This window comes from Phascolarctos cinereus, unplaced genomic scaffold (genome assembly GCF_003287225.1).
Source record: "Phascolarctos cinereus isolate Bilbo 61053 unplaced genomic scaffold, phaCin_HiC Scaffold_726;HRSCAF=1367, whole genome shotgun sequence".
Taxonomy (NCBI): Eukaryota; Metazoa; Chordata; class Mammalia; order Diprotodontia; family Phascolarctidae; genus Phascolarctos; species Phascolarctos cinereus.
In genome coordinates, this window is record NW_027556098.1 from 71,096,805 (window position 1) to 71,115,153 (window position 18,349).

The 18,349-nt window shown below is 35.5% G+C and overlaps 1 protein-coding gene across 1 annotated transcript in view; it reads left to right on the forward strand.

The window, feature by feature from the left end:
• DMD (dystrophin) overlaps positions 1 to 18,349 on the forward strand; it is a 1,828,382-nt gene that overhangs the window by 1,729,792 nt on the left and 80,241 nt on the right. The window contains 2 exon segments of the mRNA XM_078146592.1: positions 2,003 to 2,088; positions 5,851 to 6,008. Coding sequence (XP_078002718.1) covers positions 2,003 to 2,088; positions 5,851 to 6,008 — 244 coding nt within the window.

An 18,349-nucleotide genomic window follows, 5' to 3' on the forward strand; every position in this document is an offset into this window, starting at 1 on the left:
AGTGTTTATACTGTCTTGCTAGAAAACCTTATCATATCTGTCAGTGAGTTGTAGCTATTTTGGTTACTATGTGTATGTATGTATATTATACACATACACACACACACACACACACACACATATATAATATATACTACATATAGTATATATGAAAATAAATGACTAAAATAAATCAAAATGAATTTAAAAATCCAGTTATTGTCATCATCAACATTTCCGCAAACAATGTATTTAATTTCTTAAAATTTCATTAAGGTTTGGCACCATCATTAATTCTCTTAGAACTTAATTTGTGAAATAATTTTTGGTCTGATCCTGGATATAACAAAGCCAACTAAGTTATCAGTTCTAGAAAGAATTGGTTTAAGTTCTAATTGAATTATCTTTATACATCAGAATTTGTTACAGACTCTTATTTCAAGTAGCGACAAAATCTTATTCCTGTTGGTTAAGGAAGATTTTTATAAAATAAGTAAGGACTTACTTATGATAATTCTTATAACATTGGCTCTCCTATGACTTCGCCCCCATTTCCTCCTATATTAAATTTGAAATTATTATTTTGGCCTTTTAAAAATAATGTTAAGGTGTCACTTTAAAAAAAATTTCAGGAACATCTGGGTATTAAATTCTTAGCTATTATAGACAAAGCACACAAATTTTTTTATTTCAGCCATACTAGCATAAAGTATTAGTGGGTTTTGGGGTTGCTTTTCTCCTCATATTTATCATAGGTTTTTAGAAAGTAGTTCCCAATTCCATTTTCAAATAATTCATATCAATTCATATAACATTTTTGTATGTAGCTTCCATTCAACTTCGCTGAAAACCATATCTTGCCAAGTCCGAGACCTTGAAAATTAAGTTATGTAAACCTCCTTTATTTTTTTTGTTTTAAAAGAGAGAGAAACTTTCCAGGATTGCTAGCCTGGTGGTTTCTGTACTCACATCCAACATGTTTATTCGACTTAGAGTAGTATATGTCTGAAGTTTTTCCCCAGTAGATGAGTGGACCAGTCCCAAATGAGAGATAAATGTGACCAGACAGATGTTAAGAGGTTTTAGAGAGGCAGATAGGAGAAATTTTCTAAAAGGCTTTTCCTACAAACATCTGTTTGTTAGGCTACTGGCTGTAATGGGAATTAATAAGAAGTAAGTGGAGTTTTCAACAAATATACTGTGACTTTTTTTCTCCCCTGCCCCCATGTTTTGCCAGTGCAGAAAATAATCCTATTTACAAATGAGTAATGTTCATCTTTACGTGTTACCTTTGATCAGAAAGCTATATTTCCATACAACAAAAGTTTACATCTACCAAAAATGTAGTTAGCTATACAAAAGCTACCCTTTGTTTGGCAGCTATAACAAATAAAATGTTGGATATTAATGTTTTTCTTAGGGAGTTGTGTTTTTACATAAAGTTTCTATTATACTTCTTTTGGCTGAAATGAGTACTTTTCTTAACCCTAAGTGGAAAATTTAATGAAAATAAGGTAGCTTTAAAGAACAAAACAATTGCCCTGACAATTAACTTGTGCCTTTTCAAACAGAAAAAAAACAACAAAGCAAGCTCAGATCCCAGAGGCCCCTCCACAAATTATTGCCTTGAAACTTATGTTTCCTGTGTAACCTGCTGTTGAATCTCCACAGATAAATAAAAAAGAGGTGTTGGGTTTTGGGGGTTTTTTTCACCTCCTGTTGAAACTTACATAATTACTTTTACAATTCAAGTAAGGCTTTTTGATTAATCCTATCCAAATATATGCTTAAACAGTGAGAGGCTAGAGTTGGCCATTTTGTATTGTTTTCAGTCAGCCAGCGGTAGGTGATGAGCATCAAAATATTTGATTAAGAAGGGTAATTATATGTTGGATAGATTCCTGAGAGTAAGATATGTACGGTTTTTTAAAATTTCTTTTTGAAAGAGAAATCAAAGGGCTGGGATTAAGCTGTTAGAATAGCAGCAGTAACTGGTTTGTTGTTTGTTTTTTTCCTGTTTTAGGGGTCGTACAGGAAGAATCCGTGTCCTATCTTTTAAAACTGGTGTTATTTCCCTGTGTAAAGCACATTTGGAAGACAAGTACAGATGTAAGTCATGCATATTAACTTGTGTGTATATTCTTATCTTTTATTATTTTTGAGTAATTATACTTCTAGTTAATCGATGAAGAAAAAAATAACACTACTGTTCCATTTTCACAAAAGGATCCACACATACTCTCATTGAGTACTTTTTCTAGACATGTTTTCAAAGCCTCACGTGGTGTACCCTGTACCATTTCTTTATAGAAATAAAGGGTGTTTATCTAAATAGAGAGAAAATCGCTCAAGAAGGATTAGCTGCTCCTCCAATATGAGCGTTGTTGTACAACAAATAGAATGTTTCTGAATAAAACATATATTCTTGTGGGCTAAAGACTGTGATTTCCTGACCTAGCGGAAGTCAGAAAAATAGATTTGAAGGTTTAATCTGTGTAACTCTGTAGTCTTTGGGATTCATTGTTAACATGCATTCTACAATGTCTGGCATTTGTGTTCAAGACACATTGCTTCCTTTGTCACTCAGTATAGTGTTTTTTGAGAGGCAGCATGGTGGAATGTAGGAAGATTGTGTTTGGAATCGGATCCAGGTTTTGAATTCTGACTTTGCTATGTATTATTTATATGACCTTGGACCTCAGTTTTCTCAGTTGTAAAAATGAGAAACTGGGAGTAGATAATCTCAAACTCTTGATTTATTGTTTATGATAGTAATTCAAGTTGTGCTCCTAAGTTTTAACTTTACAAAATTACTAAGATTTTATTACCAAAGAAAGGATAACTTTAGTTTTTTAAGCTGTTTTATTAGCGCTTTTTCTTTTTTTATATCATTGTTACTTCCTAATGTTTCCCTTCTGCCACCATTAAAACTATCTCATATTACAAATAAGTATTACCAAACAAAATACATTGCCTTATTGATCTTGTCTAAAAATGAACGCCTCATTTCACATCTGTAGTCCCCTACCTCTTTCTCAAGCATTAGATGACATGTTTGCTTTAGTGGCCTCTCTGAATCATGATTGAGCACTGCATTACTTCAGAGTTCTGAATTTTTTTTAGCGTTTTTTTTTTCCTTCATGTTGTTGTAGCCATCATGTAAACTGTTTTCCTGGCTCTGCTTACTTAATTCTGCATTAATTCATACAAGTCTTTGCAGATTTCTCAGAATTATTCATAGTCACCATTTCTTATGGAACAGTAATATTCCATTACAGTCATATACCACAATTTGTTCAATCAGTGGGCCCCCATTTTTCTTCCTGTTCTTTGCTACCACCAAACTTGTTTCATATAAACGAGGCTTTTTCTTCTTTGGCCTGCTTGGGGTAATGTCAAGTAGGGGTATTGCTATTCGCAGCATTGCATTAATGTGCCTGTCTTCCCTCTGACCCTTCAAACTTCTCCGGTTTCTTTTGTCACCTTTGACAACCTGATAGATGTGAGGTGAAACTTCAGAGTTTTAAGATGAACATTTCTCTTGTTGATTTGGAGGCATTAAGAAAGCATGACTTTACATATCTTTAAAATGTCAATCCTGCATTCTGTTGGTTTTGACTGACAATTGGATTGTTCCTAAAAAGAGAATACAAAGGCAGTGAGGATTTAAATGACATGTTCCCTTTCTTCCTCCCAAGAGTTTGCAAACATAGAAATAAGCACGTAGCTTATGTGAAGCCCATCTTAAATGGAAAAAAAAATATCCTTGTTACCTGTTTGTGGACAGGACTGATGTGTATGTGTAGATCTGCGTGCCATACACAGGGAAAAAATGAAGGGAAATGAGTCAGGTGGTGCTTTCAGATATAATACTGTAGTTCCAGGGATAGGAGAGAAAACAGAATGAGTTCACCCACACCCAGCATATATTTAGCTGCATGTTTCAGATCTATACACTTCCAGTATCTGAGATTTCACCGTTGTATTCTTAGATGATAAATTTCTGGAGCTTAAAAGAAAAAGAGAAAGAAAGAGAAAGAAATCACCAAGTGGTGAACCTCTTATTGCATCTCCCTGCACCTAACTAGCCAGGTCCTTGGATAATAATAAGAATAATTGTAATTAAGATAGCATTTTGAAGTTTCAAGATTCATTACAAATTGATCTCATTTGAACCTCACAATCACACAATTTAAATACTGATAAACTCATTTTACAGATGAGGAAACTGAGGCTGAGAGAAGAGACATCACTTCCCCATGACCAAACAGTTAGTATATGTCATCAGTAGGATTTGCACTCAGGTCTTTCTGATTTCAGGTCCAGTAGTCTTATCACTGAACTATCTCTCAGCTAGACAATACTAAAAAATGGCTGTCACTTTACTTGTCCTTGAGATCTTTTAAGCTTGTCATTATTTGGTAAACTGTGACAGAGAAGCAACTCCTTAATAACCAAGGGTCAAAGCTTGGCCATGGAGAAGACATGAGAAAATTTACCCTCTTTCTTTCATTGGAGAAGAGGAGGACCGTGGTTGTGGGATTTGCATATACTTTCAGATATTGTTAATGTGTTGATTAGTTTTGGTAAACTTTAAAAATACAAACAGGAAAAAAAAACAGTTTGACGTAGAGAAAGGCTTTGTGATGGTGGGGAAGGAAAACACTCAGGAATGGCATAAAACAAATCAGTAAACTAGCTTTAATTAAAAAAGAACAGCCACTTCTATATCATGATGAGCCACTATTTTATTATGATAGGACTTTATTGAAGGTCCTCTGACCCCAAGATATTTTAACATTAATGTTATCTAGATGCATTTTTGAGTTGTCTTTCTTGCCAATATTTATCCTTCCCTGAAACTAAGTACACAAAATACTCAAACTGAAAAGGTTTTTTCTTAGATATTTTTTGATAAATTCCTTTCAGATACTCTCCTGTATTCAGATAGCATTTTCTCTTTTAGATTATGAATTTCTTTTGGAACAGACCATCCATGTCTGTCCACATACAGGGACTAGGGCCTATGACTGTAAATTAATGGTGAGAGATGTCAGAAATTGTATTTCTAATGCAATTGAAAGGGCATGATAACAATAATAATTTTTAAATGGGCTATATGAAAACCTATTCATGACATTGGGATAAACATGTTTTTATTAATTGGGTAACATAAATAGGCACTACAGTTGGTCATGGCCTAAATTTTGTTATTTTTATGTTTGAAATATCCTTGGAGAATATCTTAATACAACCAGTTCCCTGAGAATGGAATTGTGCTGATAATAGTAAGAGTTGATTACTTCTTTTGAAGCTTGGATTTTTGGTAACTTTTTTTTAAAGACATATCAAATGCATTTCATTTCTGGAAATAACATGAACATTATACCAGTTTTTTGCTCTATTTAATGAACAATCATTGTCCAATCCTTTGACTCAACATATTTTACCAGTTTTGCTATTTCTTAAAATGATTTTCTGATTCCAAACATGGAAGGTACTTTGAACTATTTTTTAGGAATTTTGCTAATAAAATAAGTCCCCAGTTAATATGAAAACTTTTTATCTCCAAAAATGCTTATGTATACAAATTCACAAAATATTGTGATCTGAGCTTGGAATTCTCACTAATTATCAGTGTTGTGATATAAATTTTACTTTAGGATTATACTTTCCTTCAACATCATACAGTTTAATTTATACAATTTTGATTAATCCAGTTTATGCCCAGAGTAAATGGCTCAATCAGTATATGGTAGAGATGATCTTGCACAACATGACTATTTGTCACTAACAAACTTAAAAAAAAAGTTTTCAGAATAATTCGGTGTGCAGCCATTTTACCATTTGCATTTTCTCTTTTCCTTGTAGATCTTTTTAAGCAGGTGGCAAGTTCAATGGGATTTTGTGATCAGCGCAGGTTGGGCCTCCTTCTGCATGATTCCATCCAAATCCCAAGGCAGCTGGGCGAAGTTGCCTCCTTTGGAGGCAGCAACATTGAGCCAAGTGTCAGGAGCTGCTTCCAATTTGTAAGTTGCTTATGTTCTATTTATCAGCATGTTGTCCTGGGGTCATTTTTAGGTTTGAGTGTAAGGGGGAAGGTTCACACATAAGCTCAAATGATCATTCCTTTAACAAGATGAGATGACAGAAAATAATAATTACAATTAATAATAACTAACATTTATATAGTGTTTACTATGGGTCAGGCACGGTGATAAGCACTTTATAATTATTTTCTCATTTGATCCTCACGACCACCCTGGGAAATTTAGGTGCTATTATTATTCCCATTTTACAAACTAGGAAACTAATGCAAACAGATTAAGTAAGAGTCGCACAGCTAAGTAAGTATTTCAGGCTAGATTTGAATTCAGGTCTTCCTGACTCTAAGCCTGCCACTCTATCCATAATGCCACCTAATTGCCCCAAGAAGAAGAATAAACGTAGGCATGGAATAGCCATTTAATCAGCAAGCATTTATTATTTGCTTCCTATAGGTCAGGTAGCTAGATGGTACAGTGGATAAGAGTGCCTGGCCTGGAGTCAGGAAGACTGTAGGCCAGAGGGATTCTATCGTAGAGTAGTTGGAGGAGTGTAAAGCATAAGAAACCTGGAAAGGTAGAAAGGTTGCAAAGAGTTTAAATGTCAAACAGATGAGTTTATATTTTATCTTGGGGACAATACAGAGCCAAAGGAGTTCATTAAGCAGGTTGTGGACATGTGCCATAGAAAAATGACCTTGGCAGCCAAGTGAAGGATGCAACAGATGAGTGGGGAGAGACTTGAAGAGAGGAATTAGTAATCAATTTTTACAGAAATTTCATCAGAGTTTTTGAATGACCTTTATTGGTAAGGTGTTTAGGCACACAGTTTCTTAGTTAATAAGTATATACTGCTGAGTGACTAAAATAAGGGGCCTTCTAAAGGTTTTTATGCTTCAAATGTTTAGCCACAGGAGACAATGCAAAGTCAGGTATGACACATTTATTTTCTTCTGTATTTGATCATCTTTTGATCCCACAATAAAGCTAGTTATTGAAGTTAGGTTCTTGGGATTCTTTTAATGAAATTTAAATGCATTTCTACCAAATAAACCATACAAATATACATAGGATATTTATGTAGTCAATATCGACAGGTAGTAAAAATAAACTTATAAGGTATGTAATTAAAGTGAGTGGATTTGTTAGGTAGCTTGTCTCTATTTATTCTTCCAGGCATCTTAATCTATTCATTCATTGGCAGCTGAGATAGATGGCACAATGGATTGAGCACTGGGTCAGTAAGACCTGAGTTTAACTTTGGCTTTAGACACTTACTAGTTCCTTGACCCTAGGCAAGTGACTTAACCTCTGTCTGCCTCAGTTTTTTCAACTGTAAAATGGTGATAATAATAGTATCTACCTCCCAGGGTGTTTGTGAGCATTACCTGACATAATATTTGTAAAGAGCTTAGCATAGTGCCCGGCATATAGTAGGCACTTAATAAATGCTTTTTCCTTCCCTTCTTCTCATCACTATTTTTATTTATTTAATTACATTTTATTTTTTTCAATTAACAAACATTTATTGTTTACTCTCTCCCATATCCCTCTACCTCCCCAAAAAAGAAAAACAAATATAAATATAAATAGTCAGGCAAAGCAAATCCCCACCTTGGCCATGTCCAAAAGTGTGTGTCTCATTTTGCATAGTTAGTCCATCACCTGTCTTTGAGCATATAGGTAGCATTCTTCATCACTGGTCCTCTTGAATCCTAGTTGGTCATCACTTTTATCTGAGTCCTTAAGTCTTTGAAGTTGTTTTTACACTTTTGTTGTTATAGTATAAAACGTTCTCATTCTGCTCACTTCACTTTGTATGACTTCATACAAGGCTTTCCAGGTTTCTCTGAAACCCCTTCCTTTGTTGCTTCTTAGGGTACAACAATAGGCCTTTTTTTGTTTCAGGTTATACATGTGTAGTTATGCAAAATACTTCCATAGTAGTCATGTTATGAAAAACTAACTCTATTTCCATTAATCCTGTCCTGCCTCCCATTTATTGTATTCTCTCTTTTGACCCTGTCCTTCCTCAGAAGTGTTTGCTTCTGATTACCCCCTCCCCCAGTCTACCCTTCCCTCTATCATCACCTTGCTCTTTTGTCCCCTTTCCCCCTTATTTTCCTGTAGGGTAAGATAGATTTCCATACCCAATTGAGTGTGTATGTTATTCCCTCCTTAAACTAAATCCTATGAAAATAAGATTCACTCATTCCCTCTTACCTTCCCCCACTTCCCCTCCACTATAAAAGCCTTTTCATGTCTGTTTTATGTGAGATAATTTACCATATTCTACCTCTCCCTTTCTCCTTCTCCCAGTATAATCCTCTCTCACCCCTTAATTTTGTTCTCCAGATATCACCCTTTCATCTTCAACTCATCCTGTGCCCTCTGTCTGTCCGTCTATCTATCTATCTATCTATCTATCTATCTATCTATCTATCTATCTATCTATCTATCTACATACATATAATTTTTTCCCTCCAACTACCCTAATACTGACAAAGGTCTCATGAGTTACAAATACTATCTTTCCATGCAGGAATGTAAACAATTCATCCTTAGTAAGTCTCTTATGATTTGTCTTTCCTATTTACCTCTTTGTGTTCCTCCACTTGAGTCTTGTATTTGAAAGTCAAATTTTCTATTCAGCTGTGGTCTTTTCATCAAGAATGCTTGAAAGTCCTCTATTTCACTGAATGTCCATTTTTCCCCCCTAAAGGATTATATTCAATTTTGCTGGGTAGGTGATTTTTGGTTGTAATCTTGTCTCCTTTGACCTCCAGAATATTATATTCCATGTTCTGCAGTCCTTCAATGTAGAAGCTGCTAAATCTTGTGTTATCCTGATTGTGTTTCCACTATACTTGAATTGTTTCTTTCTGGCTGCCTGCCATATTTTCTCCTTGACCTAGGAACTCTGGAATTTGGCTACAATATTCCTAGGAGTTTTCCTTGGGGAGGTGACCGGTGAATTCTTTCCAGTTCTATTTTGCCCTCTGGCTCTAGGTTATCAGGGCAGTTTTCCTTAATAACTTCTTGAAAGATCATATCTAGGCTCTTTTTTTGATCATGGCTTTCAGATAGTCCAATAATTTTTAAATTCTCTCTCTTGAAAGATCATATCTAGGCTCTTTTTTTGATCATGGCTTTCAGATAGTCCAATAATTTTAAAATTCTCTCTCCTGGACCTATTTTCCAGGTCAGTTGTTTTTCCAATGAGATATTTCACATTGTTTTCTATTTTTTCATTCTTTTTGATTTGTTTTACAGTGTCTTGATTTCTCATAAAGTCGCTAGTTTCCAATTGCTCTATTCTAATTTTTAAGGAAGTATTTTCTTCAGTAAGCCTTTGGACTTCATTTTCCATTTGGCCAATTTTGCTTTTTAGGGCATTCTCCTCGTTGGCTTTTTGGACTTCTTTTGCCATTTGGTTAGGCTATTTTTTTAAGGTGTTATTTTCTTCAGTATTTTTTTGGGTCTCCTTTAGCAAGCTGTTTATTTGTTTTTTATGATTTTCTTATATCACTCTCATTTCTCTTCCCAGTTTTTCCTCTACTTCTCTTACTTGTTTCTCAAAATTCTTTTTGAGCTCTTCCATGGCCTGGAACTGATTCATATTTTTCTTGGAGGCTTTGGACGTAGGAGTTTTGACTTTGTTGTCTTCTTCTGGTTCTATGTTTTCATCTGTTTTGTTATCTAAGAAAAATTCTATGGTCTGACTTTCTTTGCAAGGTTTGGTCATGATTCCAACCAATCACTTGAGTTTTAAACTCTTTGTTAAGGTAGGGGTCTGCTTCCAGGGTGGAGAATGTACTGTCCCAAACTTCAGGGGTTTTGTGCAGCTGTTTTCAGAGATAGTCTAGGGACTTGTAAATTTTCAGTTCTTCCAGGGTGGTATGATAAGGGGTGAGGAGCAAACACCTCGAGGTGTTTACTCACTTCCTGGCCTGTGCTTGGGTCTGTGAGTAACCACAAACACTCTTTTCTGCCTTGGAACTGTGAGGAGGATTTTCTCTCTACCACACTACAAGCTTTACCATGACAGCGCTCCTTGTTGCCCCAGGATTGCCACCCAGAACTGTGACCCAGATCCAAGCAAGGGCAAAGCAAGAGATTCCTGCCTCAGCACCAGCAAAGAGATCCCTGCAATCCCCCTCTGATTATCCACGCGATTCTCCCTCAGTCTGTGGGCCAGAAGCTCTAGGGGCAACCACTGCCCTGGGACTGCACTTGGGGACTAGGGCTGAGACTGAGCTTCTCTCCCTCTCTCACAGCAGTCACAGACTTTTCCCACTGACCTTCTAAGTTGTCTTTGGTGTTTGTGGATTGAGAGGTCTAGTAGCTGCCACAGCTACCTGTGATTCAGTCCTCTAAGGCCTGCTTCAGGTTCACTGAAGCCTGTTTTGCCTGCATGTGCATGACAAACTACGTTCCTCTTCCCACCTGGTGCAATGTACCTTTCTGATCAACCATCAAGGCTGTCTTGGCCTGGAAATTTTTGCACTCTGTCTTTCTGTGGGTTCTTCTGTTTTAGAATTTGTTTAGAACCATTTTGTACAGGTATTTGGAGAGGTTTGGGGTAGATCTGAAGCAAGTCACTGCTTTTATTCTACCATCTTGGCTCCGCGCTGCCTCCCCCCACCTCCCCAACAATAGGCCTTTACATTCATATACCAGAACTCATATACTCTACCAGTAACCAGCTATTTCCCAATTGTTGCTCATCCTTTCAATTTTTAGATTTTTACCACCATAAAAAGAGCTGTACCCATAGAACCGTTTCCTTTTTCTTTGATGTGTTTTAGATATAAGTCTACTAGTGGTGTTACTGGGATAAAGAGTTTGCACAGTTTAGTAACTTTGGAGGCATCATCCCTTATTTGCTTTCCAGAGTTGCTTGACCAATTCACAGCCTCACCAACAGTTCATTAATGTATCTATTTTCTGGTAGCACCTTTATAATTTGTCATTTTCCCATGATGTCACTGTTGCTAGTCTCATGAGTGTAAGGTGGAACTTCAGAGTTCCTTTAATTTGTGTTTTCTAATTATTATTTATTTTGAACATTTTTTTTCATATGGCTATTTTTAGTGTAGATTTTTTTCATTTGAGACTGTCTACTTATGTCCAGTAATCATTTATCAGCTGGAGAAATGGCACTTTAAAAAAAATTAATTTTAATTGTATCTTATATGTTACAGGGACTTCTTAAGTAACAAAGGTTTTAGATCCCTGATTAACTCCAAATTAATTATATCAAGGCTGAACTTCTGTCAGGTGTATTTAAGTTAGTATTAGATCATTCAAGTTTTAGAAGCCTAAGGAATTATTTTTCCAGATAAATAGTTCCAAATTAGAATAACTTCTGCTGTTTATCCAGGATAGTTTGCATTTCTAGAAGAGGAGTAGCAGTGTTTTGGTATTTATCATTCCTTGCTTTGATTACACAAGAAGTAGAATTATGGTCATGTAAGCATGTTAATTTTTTTTTAAGTTAAAGATATAAACAAGGAAAAAAAGTCATGTCATCTTTTCCCAAAACTGTTAGTAGTTTGAGTACAAAAAGAAAACCAAAAATGATTGTATGTGAACTTGTGAACTTATGCATACTTTAAAAGAAAATAATTCAAATTTAACATGTTGGTTCCAGCACTACTCAGTTTTTCTGTGCCCCTTTTGAACTTCTCTCTGCTTTCTTCTGTTTCTTTTGTTGACAATCTTTTTTCTTTTCTTCAATTTTTTTTTTACTATTACAATCACCACCTTTCCTTTCCACCCTCCTGAAACGAAACTCTTCCCTCTGGAGAAGAAAGTAAAATCCCTCTTGAGGGATTCTATGAGTATGGTCATGAAGTGAGTATGGTCACGAAAAACAAATTCACACATTGGTTCTATTTGAAAATTTATTTCTTTGCTTACCCAGTCTTATCACCTCTGTGCCAAGATGTGGAACACATGGATTATCATCAGGCTTCTGGAAGCATAATTGGCTATTGCATTGATGATAATTTTAAAGCCTTTCAGCTGTTTGTTTTTCTTTACAATCTTGGAGTCATTTGATACATTATTTTCCTGATTCTCTATATCTCATTCTATGGACATACTTTTATTTCTGGAGATGACATTTTATATCTTCAGTTCTAGCAAATAAGCAAATTAAATTCTTAGAAGATATACCTAAACCATTCAGTAGACACATTAATCTCATCAGTAGAATAGCCTTTGATAGACTAGTGGCTACAGGTAAATGTTATGTATGACTGATAATTTCTCTCTCCAGTTTTTAGCAATTTCCCAGGTAAGAATCTGGAGAACAATATAATAAGTAAATTAGAATATGGAACATATTACCTGTGAGATTATTTATGGGATAGAAGTATTTATGAGTAAACAAGAGATAGAGAGGATTGTGTGATATAAAATGGACAATTTTGATTATATTAAATTAAAAAGGTTTTCTACAAATAAAACCATTATCACCAAGTGTAGAAAGAAAGCGGAAAATTTGGAAAAAATGTTTATATTTTCTCAGATAAAGACCTTGTATCTCAAATATTTAGAGAAGTTAGTCAAATTTATAAGAATATAAGTCATTTCCCAATTGATAAATGGTCAAAGGATATGAACAGGTAGTTTTTGGAAGAGGAAATCAAAGCTATATGTAGTCATATGGAAAAAAAATGCTCTGAATCTATTGATTAGAGAAATGCAAATTAAAGCAACTTTGAGATACTATCTCACACCTGGCTAAAATGATAGAAGGAGAAAATGACAGATGTTAGAGGGGTGTGGAAAAATTGGAACACTATACACTGTTTGTGGAATTATGCCCAAAGGCTTATAAAACTGTATATGCCCTTTGACCCAACCATGCCATTATTAGGTCTGTTTCCCAAGGTGATCAGGAAAAAAGGAAAAAGATCTATAGGTTCTAAAATATTTATAGCAGCTCCCTTTATGGTGGCAAAGACCTGGAAATTGAAGGGATGCCCATCAGTTGGGGAATGGCTGAATAAGTTGTCATATATGATTGCAATAGAATCCTACTGTGCTATAAGAAATGATGAGCAGATTGATTTTAGAAAAACATGGAAAGACTTAAATAAGCAGAACCAAGAGAACATTGTATATACAGTAACAGCAATATTGTTTGAAGTCATTGCAAATGACTAAGCTATTTTGAGCAAGATGAGTATTTAAATCAACTACAGAGGCCCTTTAAAGGAAGAAAGTGATATGTGGAAGTATATGTTGTATGGTTTCACATGTATGTGTGTGTATGTGTATGTGCATGAAATGTTGGCCTTCTCTAGCATGGGGTTGGCAAGGGGGAAGGGAAACAGCTTGGAACTCAAAATGTAACTAATTAGTTGGGTTTCTTAAAAATTTAAATCTGTAGAATAGTTTTCACATTTCTCTGTCCTGTGCTCTATACCCAATATACTGGAAAAATGTCCCTCATTTCACCCTTTAAGTCCCCCTCCCCAAACTCTCACTTTCACCCTTTTTAATTATTCATTTTCTAGCCTCTCAGATTCCATTCATCTCTTTCATATGCTGTCATACAGTCTACAGTTTACAAATGGATAGCGTTACCTAAGATTATAAGTCAGTTTTCAGAAGTTTGATGTTTCCTGAATATTAGGAGCAGGAATTTCTCCTTCCCTGTTACGGTGCTTGCCAAAACAATTGGATCAGAATTCCTGAGGTTCTGAGATGCAGGGAAAATGGCCTTGAAGCCAAAGGGAAGTAAGAATTGTGAGGAAAATGTTTAGGGATTGGCCATCAGTGATGGAGTCAGGTTTTTAGTTGGGGTAACAATATTCTGAATTTGTAGTATCAGAGTCAGTGAGCATCCAGGTCTTGAGTAAATGGCCCACCTTGTTGGTGGGTGATGGTAAAGAGGGGTCTGGATTTTTGATAGTAAACAATGACATTAGTGCTTTGGATTTCCAGAAAGCTATGGAGGTGGAGTTCAGTGGTGGTGCCAGAAGGAAGAAAAGAGGGTGGAATTAGGGACAGAATACTCTTGAGAAACTGGCTCAGAAGTGATAGACCCAGAAATATTGGTTCCCAGGTAAAATTGGAGTTTCTGGGATGAGCCAGCAGGGAAGCCATTCTCAGATTGGGTTGGACCTTTAGAAGTAAATAATGGCTACTTGTAAGTCAGGCATTTTAAATGTAGGAGGGGGACATTTTTTCAAGCCTTCTCACAGCACTTCTCCAGTTGGCTGGCCTCATCCCCAAGTCCTTGTTCTATAACACTACTATCAAAGGGTCTTCTCTACTGATGGCCATGACAGACTAACCCCCTTGAATATCTTCTAACACCTTCCCATTGCTTTATCAGCCAGAACTAAGATTATTTTCTCTCTGCTTCAAGGTCCTTCATAACCAACATTACTTCTCTGTCCTCTTTCTGTCTCTTTCCTCCCAGTGGTAGAGTGCTGAACTTGAGAGAAAGACCGAAGTTCAAATCCTGCCTCAGACACTTACTAGTGTTTTAACTGGACAAGTCAATTAGCCTTTTCAGCCTTGATTTCCTTATCTCTAACATGAGGATAGTAACAGCATCTACATTATTACACAGTTGTTATGAGGACCAGATGTAATACACTGTCTCACTGCTTTATAAACCTTAAAAAAGCTATATAAATGTTAGCTGTTGTTATTATTTTTCCTTTGATCATTTATCATACTAATTTTTCCGAGTCTTCTTTTGAGCCACATCTGGAATCTGAAATACCTTGTTCCATGATATCTAGCTGTCCTTTCTATCCTTCTTAATTACTTTAGTAAACCATGCTGTCCCGTGCTTCCCCATGCTTCCCCATGCTTCCCCAGAGACCTTTCCCTACTAAGTAAAATAAGGATCAGGATTTCTTTTATTTTCACTGTACTCAACATAATTCCCATAGGCTTATTGCTTTGTCTCACAGAATGTATTTTCCATAGTATTGATCAGTAAAGTCAGTGCTTTTAATTTGGGTGATAAACTTATCCAGCATGAGCATTGTTGACCATGACTTTGTTTCCACACATCAGTGTCTGTTTTAAATGGAAAACCCATATAGGGCAGGGAGTATTTGCTTTGCCACCTTTCTTCAGCATTTAACAGTGTAACATTCAGCTGAGCCTTCCTTAAGTTTTTTAACATCAGTGATAGTTAAGAAGACCAGAATGGAACAAATGTTTGAGCTTAAATATCCACATTTGATTCTTAAGAATGCCAAGCCTCCTTAGCTTGGGGAATAGAATGGAAACTTTATAGATTTCCTACTTATGTTAACATCATGGTTGGTTAAGAAAGTATATATTAATAACATATTTACATTGTATTTTCAGGTATACAAATATTTGAGTTTACCATAATTGATTTTTAAAAAAATTAAACCCACTGCACAAACAATAGTAATGCTTATAAGCAGAGAGTTACAACCTAGAAAGTCTATGCAATTAATTAATATTATTGGATGTTAAGTATAAGCTTAGATTAGGTTTGGCATAGAAATACATATAGTTACTTATTTAATGCTAAATTTTTCATGTGATTATACCATCTTATCAGTACATTCAATTTCTAGGCTTTTTTTATACGCTGAATATTAATTACAACAAAAAGAGATTTTAAAAAATACAATTGTAGAATAGGCCTCCTGTTTTATTGGGGAGAACAACTGACAATTTTTCTATTTGTTTTTTAAGTTTCTCTTATTCCTTTGAAGCCTTGGCTGTGAAAACCTTTTTTATTAAGAATTTTTATTACAGGAAACCTTAGCTTTAGCCACTTTCTTTTAGATCTAATTCATTTTCCTCAAAAATTTTTCATTAAACTCGAATGACAGGAGGAGTTTAAGTAAGGCACAGTATTGGCCACACCCAGGCATCTGTTTTATGCGCTGCTCCTCCTAATGGATGAACCTGTGCTTATTCTAAGCTTGTTCACAGCATTGTAGATCCATGTTAGTGCCTAATGTGCTTATGGGTGTATGTAGCAAATCTCCCTCACCTGTACTGTAGTTGCAAGATTTCAGATTTTGCCTGGTGAGGTTGACGGTTGGGAAAGCAGTAGGGTACCTCTCAGAAGACAGCTTTACATATCCCAGCCTCTTTTTTTCCTAATTATCTTTTTCTTATCTGTTATTTAATTTTGCATTTAAATTGCAGTCTTTAAAAGAGAAAATATCTTCTATATACCTACCAAACTAGATACCATAGAAAGTGACACCTAAAATATTGGAAGAAAAATAGGAGGGACCTGGAGACCAAATCAAAGAAAGAAAGGATAAGGTAGTAAAACCAGTGGCTTCAGATATCTGTTCACATGTCTATACAAAAAAATGGATAATAAGCCAGGTGAACTAGTAATTCAAGGAAGCAGAGTAATCAAGATATGTGCTGGGAGTGAAAGTAGCACTGTATGTTAAGAAATACACTTAGAAAATTCAGGAATTGGGGCTAAGGGACAATGGTAGAGAAAATTTTGGTAATGATCAATTTATTGAGAAAAAAGCATTATTGTCAGAGGGTTATACTACCAACTACCTAAACTGAAGGAAAGGGTTCAGGGATGGACAGATCAATAAGAGATCACAGAAGCAGGAGATAACTGGGAATTAGGGTTGGTACATTCTTGGATTAACTCAGTGATAATTTCATTCTTCTAAAGGCTGGATTTAGTAACAAGGATAACTGCTTATTCTAGAAGTGTTCTGATGAACAAGTGCAAACTGTGTGCTGAGACAGAAACAATGTGAATCTTGTGGAGAAGTAACTACTCCATGTTGGAAATTGATAGAGGAGAAGACACTGGTTATAATCTAATACACACCCCGGGTAAGCAATAATTGAGTGCAAAAGGTTAAAAGAAAAGATAGGTTGGATCCCTTGCACAAAAATTCTGCAGGGGAAGTAAGCTGCAGAAGAATGAGAAGCTCTCAAGAGTTAAATCTGAAGATGTTAATAGAAATAATTGCAATGAGAAAGGAAAGGGAGGCCAAGGAACAGGGAACTTATTGAACAACTTAAATTTTTAAGAGACATACATAGCCGACTAAAGAAAGAGCAAAGTAATGCAGGATGAATATGAGTGTTAAGATACTGTAAGAATAGTATCAGGAGGACAAAAGCTCAGGAGGAGCTAAGGCTAGTTATGAATGCTGGGTACAAAAAAACGGGTTTCTTATATGTGATGAGAAAAAAAGAAACAAAGAAGGCAAGGGACCACTACTCAAAGGATGGAATGATGAAAAGGGATGTTGGAAGACAGGCAGAATTATTCATCTCTTCATTCTACTCTTTTTTCCTTTCCCAAGGAAAATGATCTTCTGACTAGACAGGACAGATTAACCATAAAAATGCTTAATAGAGTTGAAATCCAAATAAAGGGTCTCTCATAAAGAATATCTACCAGCGCTCAATTAGTTTCCATCACCAGGTCCTGATGAATCACATTCCAGATAACTGGGCAGATCCCAGTTTTAAGTCATTTATCTCGATTTGACTTCTGGCAAAATTTTAGAACATGTCATTCAGTGTATGAATAATGTCCCTAAAAAGCAAAGAGTTGATCCATGAGAGCCATCCATGGTTTCATCAAGGTCAATTCCTATCAGATTACCTTTGTTTCCTTTTTTTGATGGGGTCATTAGCCTAGTAGATCAAGTGAATGGTATAGACGTACTTTATTTACATTTTGGCAAATCATTTAATTCTGTATACCTTATTTTCATACTTTTTATATTAGTTTCATGTCTTATTCTACGAACAAGATGGAGATGTGAACAAGATGATGTTAAAATTAGTTGAATTCAAAACTGGTTAAATAATTTGGATCTAAAGAATACTTATTAATGGGCTGATGTTGATTTGGAGGGGTTAATAGTGGAGTACTCAAGAGGTTTTCTTTGATCCTGTGCTGTTCAATAATTTTAATCAATGATTAGATGAAGCTATAGATGGCTTATCTCATACATTTAGCAAATGGCCAGATGATACAAAGTTGAAAAGGTTTTGAATAATAGGACCCCAAAAGATCTTGTCAGACAAAATCAATGAGTCAGGGCAAATATGGAAAGACAGAATTTAATACGGTATCATAAATTTGGTGCTGAAACTGACTTTGGGGACAACCACTTCATTTTATGATGAGACATTAAAGCAAATGCCATGATAAACAATGATTCAAGGTAATTCTGTGTTTTAGATGCATGTATATATGTATGGTAGTACTTCACTGCAGAAATCTGTCAGCTGTATGCCAGCTGCATTAACTACACCATTGAAGCCAATGGGCTTTTTCAGATCCTGGGTTTGACAAAGGG